General features: G+C 35.7%; 2 protein-coding genes across 2 annotated transcripts; both read left to right on the top strand.

The window, feature by feature from the left end:
• The first annotated feature begins 201 nt into the window (after window positions 1–201).
• Window positions 202–720, top strand: LOC147510337 (uncharacterized). Its single transcript, XM_086598096.1, has one exon. The coding sequence runs from the start codon at window positions 202–204 to the stop codon at window positions 718–720; it is 519 nt and encodes a 172-aa protein (XP_086454222.1).
• A 2,727-nt stretch (window positions 721–3,447) lies between these two features.
• LOC147510336 (ATP-dependent DNA helicase PIF1-like) lies at window positions 3,448–4,611 on the top strand. Its single transcript, XM_086598095.1, has one exon. The coding sequence runs from the start codon at window positions 3,448–3,450 to the stop codon at window positions 4,609–4,611; it is 1,164 nt and encodes a 387-aa protein (XP_086454221.1).
• The last annotated feature ends 241 nt before the right edge of the window (window positions 4,612–4,852 follow it).

Genomic DNA, 4,852 nt, shown 5'->3' with positions numbered 1-4,852 from the left:
CCCAATTGGTGACAAAATTGCTTATGATTCAGTGCTAGAATTCATGATACATGGGCCATGTGGAATAGAAAACTTAGATTCCCCTTGCATGAATGAGAAAAAGTGTACTAAGTTCTATCCAAGACCGTTTAGTGAAGAAACAACTATTGGCGACAATGACTTCACAGTTTTGAGGAGGCTTAAATAACAATCAAAAAGGGAATGAAGAAGAATATAGAAGTTGATAATAGATGGGTTGTTCCACACAATGTTGATTTGATAGTTAAGTACCAAGCTCATATTAATGTGGAACACTGCAATAAGGGAAGATCAATCAAATACCTTTTCAAATACATTAACAAGGGAAGGGACAGGGCTACTGCAATTATTGTTGAAAACATGGTTACAAACAAAGATAGTACTCATCAAATAGTAAAGGACGTTGATGAAGTTGCAAATTTCTTAGACTGTCGATTCTTATATGCTTCTGAAGTGGTTTGGAGACTTTTGAAATTTGATATTCAGTACAGAAGACCAGGCGTTGAAAGGTTACCATTCCATCTTGAAGGTGAGCATTTGGTTTATTATAGTGAGAGAGATGATGCAAGAGATGTAGTAAATAGGAAATCTTCATCAAAAACCAAGTTCACAGAGTGGTTTAAAGCAAATATTGAGTATCCGAGAATTAGCTATGGGGTCTTACACGATGTCGATTTTCCTACTCAATTAAGTATGGGATAAGAAGGAAAGGAAGTGGAAACTAAGAAAAATGGGAAGAAAAATGGGCGTGTCTACTATGCACATCCTACTTCAGAGAGAGATTTTATCTCGGGGTCGTTCTTTGAATATCGTCAAAGGTCCTTTGTCTTATGAAGATATTAAAACTGTTAATGGAAAAGTTTATCCAACTTTCAGAGCAGCATGTCAGGTATATTTTATTACATATTCCATATTAACTTTTTTTTTTTATATTGTTTTCTTGCCTAAAATCTGTCGCATATACTTTTAGAAGTTCAAACTGATTCATATGTACTGATTCAAAACCTCTCCAGTCTATGTTCATGTTTTAAAAAACAGCACACAACTCGCACACAACATTTTGTTACTGGCTTTTAGTAACCTATTTGCCTGCACATTTTTGGAATTTCAAATATAAGTAAAGTCATAACAGAAAACCGGGGTTTCGTGTATATTTGAAATCTGCAAATATACACAAAACTTTGGCGTACACTTTGACAAAGTCTGCAATCTTCTTTCAGTCTCCTTTCTATTAGTTGAATTGTTAAAGGATACAACGGTGGACAACAAGCATAATAAAAGAAACAGTTCAGTTCATTTGATTAGGTGTACGTGCATTCATATTTGCATATTCCTGATAAAGATTAGAGAACAACTAACAAAACTGGATTAAATAACTCAATGTATATTGATAAGATATATGAAATAAGTCAAAAATACAATGTCAGTTCTTGGATAGCAAACAATATGACAATTATTGTAGTTGGCGAAGGTTCCCAAACCTTGCCATTATGAAATCTTGGCACCCTCGAAGCTTGATTCGATTAGTCTCTCCTTGGCTATAGACTTAGCATATTCCTGATAAAGATTAGAGAACAACTAACAAAACTGGATTAAATAACTCAATGTATATTGATAAGATATATGAAATAAGTCAAAAATACAATGTCAGTTCTTGGATAGCAAACAATATGACAATTATTGTAGTTGGCGAAGGTTCCCAGCCTTGCCATTATGAAATCTTGGCACCCTCGAAGCTTGATTCGATTAGTCTCTCCTTCGCTATAAACTTACATGCCAAAACCTCACCAAATCAACTTATCGAGATAATACCAAACGCCCCCATCCCAATTGATCTCCCAATTCAGATCCAAAATTGTCTCAACAAGATTTGCGAGCTAATAAAAAAGAGAACCTCCCGGTTGAGTCACCACCGAAAGTACGTGAGAAATCCGGTCGAGAATGTTCTATGTCCAAGTCGACATATTTTGCATGATAAAAGCTCCTAATGCCCGGTCTAATGGGATGTCTCCCACCTAATTTCGGAAACCAATCTGCAAAACAGTTATTCCAATTAAAAGACCATTAAATGCAATGAATATTTGAATACATTAGAAGAAAAATAATAATAAGAAGACAATAGAAACTCATCAACTCCATCATCTTTCTTTTCAGCAGTAACTGTAAACATCTCCGAAGCTGGCCAAGCCTCAAGAATGAAGTGAACATACCTTAAATGATTGACAAACTCACTAACAATGAGCAACAAATTCACTAACAGGTTCATCCATATGATCCAGATCTTCGTCATCATAGATATCTCGATTATCGTGCATATATATGCGTAGCATGAATAAGATTTCCCAGCGAGTGGAGGTCCAATAAGAAGGACTGCATGAAAGATGAGTAAAGACAGTTAAAACTAGAGTGATATTTTGCGCTGAAGAAGAGCTTCACTTCTTACTTTTTTTTGTTTTACACGTTACTTTGGAGATTTGATTAATGTACTACTGCTGAAACTAACATTCTAATATAACCTATTTGCCTGCGCATTTTTTGAATTTCAAATATAAGTAAAGTCATAACAGAAAACCGGGATGACGAGTATTTTTATTTCTTTACAAGAAGCACTCGCTCTAATGTTTCGGCAGTTTATTGTAGACATTTGCTTCCGTGACCATAGTGGTGTTTGTATAATAGAAGCGTGAATTCAAGGTTCAGATGATGCTTCACCTCTGCAGTTCTTAACTATCTCACTTCCGAATGTACTACTGCTGAAACTAACATTCTAATATATGTTGAAAATCAAGGACTCTGCTGAATGTATTACTGAAATTAAGATAAGAGGAGAGTTTACACGTTATCGAGAATTCATTTATATGTAAAAACATTTCATCAGAAAAAGATATTGAAACAAAAAAAAATAGTATGTATTAATCATAAAACCTTAGCTCATTTATGATGGTTTACTATTAAAATGCAATTCATATTGTTACATTATTATTCTAATTTTTCATTTTATATCAAGGCACATGGATTACTTGAGGACGACATGTTGAATGGGATGACGCTTATGGAGGAAGCAAGTCATTGGCAAGTTCCAAAATCTTTGAGACAATTGTTCGTCACATTGATTTTGTTTTGTGGGGTGACATATCCTGAAAAACTTTGGGAGAAACATCAAAAGCACCTCGGAGAAGATATTTTGTTTCGATATAGAAAGAAGAACAATAATGAGAATCTCCAACTCACTGAAGAACAGATTAGAAATGAGACTCTCTGTGAGATTGAACAAATTATGGCTGAAAAAGGATTATCTCTCACAAACATTCCTGATTTCCGAAATTTAATATGTCTTCAAGGATCCCACAGATAACAGATTGATTCTTTGAAGAATTAGACTACGACTGCAATGAGTTGTGAAAAGAATATGAGATTCTTAACAACGGAATGAATGCTAATCAACGTGAGGTATTCAACTCTGTTAATGATGCAGTTCAATCTCAATCAGGAGGTGTTTTTTTCGTTTACGGATGCGGAGGAACTGGCAAAACATATCTTTACAAAACAATTATATCTAAACTTCGGTCTGAAGGAAAGATTGTTCTTGCAGTTGCGTCTTCTGGGATAGCTGCGCTCCTACTTCCAGGTGGAAGGACTGCTCACTCTAGGTTTAAAATTGTTATTCCGACTGATGAAAACACCAATTGTGACATCTCTCAAGGGACATTATTACACAACCTTATCAGACGGGCTGATCTAATAGTGTGGGACGAAGCACCAATGACTCACAGACATGGATTTGAAGCAGTAAACCGTACACTGGAGGATCTTTTTAAATCACAAGGCAAAGAATTTGGTGGTAAAACATTCCTAATGGGAGGAGATTTCAGACAGATATTACCAGTCATTCCAAGAGGCACAAGAACTAATGTTGTTAATGCTTCTATCAACAAGTCAAAATTATGGAAAAACTACAAAGTCTTTCACTTAACTGAGAACATGCGACTGAAGAATGGAAATATAGAATCAACTACAACAAAGTCTATTGAAGAGTTTACCAAATGGGTTTTAGACCTTGGAGACGGAAATCTTCCTACTTCTAGAATGAGTGACGAGGTGGAATCAACTTGGATCAAAATTCCAGAAGACCTGCTTATTCCGGATAGTGATAATCCAGTAGAAGATATTGTGTCATGCATATATCCGGATTTGGTCAACAAATATACAGATATTCAATATCTTAAAGAAAGAAGCATTCTAGCCCTGAGGAACGAAACAGTTGATGAAATTAACTCCATAATAATTTCAGAACTCCCAACAGAACTAAAGAGATACTTAAGTGCAGGCTCACTAAGTCCAATTCAAGGTAAAAGTGTTGAACAAGATGTTTTATACCCGACAGAATTCTTAAACACTCTAGAATTTTCCGGCATACCGAACCACAAACTGGATTTAAAAGTTGGTGTTCCGATCATGTTAATGAGAAACCTTAATCGAGTCGAGGACTGCAATGGGACTAGGATGATCGTCACAAAATTGGCTTCCAAAGTGATATATATGCGGATATTATTACAGGAAAGAGTAGGAGATCCATCTTTATTCCAAGAATAGTTTTGTCCCCAAGCGTCTGAAATGGCCATTTGAATTGAAGGAAGCAATTCCCTGTTAAAGTTTGTTTCGCTATGACCATAAACAAAAGCCGAGGGACAAACATTGAAAAAGTTGGAATATATTTGCCAACGCCAGTTTTCACTCATGGCCAGTTATATGTTGCAGTTTCAAGAACAAGCTCACGAGAGGGACTGAAGTTTTTAATAAGAAGGAATGGGGACGAGCCTGAAGGACATACACA

Source organism: Coptis chinensis, chromosome 3 (assembly GCF_015680905.1).
Source record: "Coptis chinensis isolate HL-2020 chromosome 3, ASM1568090v1, whole genome shotgun sequence".
Classification (NCBI taxonomy): domain Eukaryota; kingdom Viridiplantae; phylum Streptophyta; class Magnoliopsida; order Ranunculales; family Ranunculaceae; genus Coptis; species Coptis chinensis.
This window is presented reverse-complemented; position numbering and strand designations above follow the sequence as displayed.

Bases quoted from the DNA above. Each gene is read 5' to 3' on its own strand.
- LOC147510337 (XM_086598096.1), top strand. From the start codon at position 202: ATGAAGAAGAATATAGAAGTTGATAATAGATGGGTTGTTCCACACAAT.
- LOC147510336 (XM_086598095.1), top strand. From the start codon at position 3,448: ATGAATGCTAATCAACGTGAGGTATTCAACTCTGTTAATGATGCAGTT.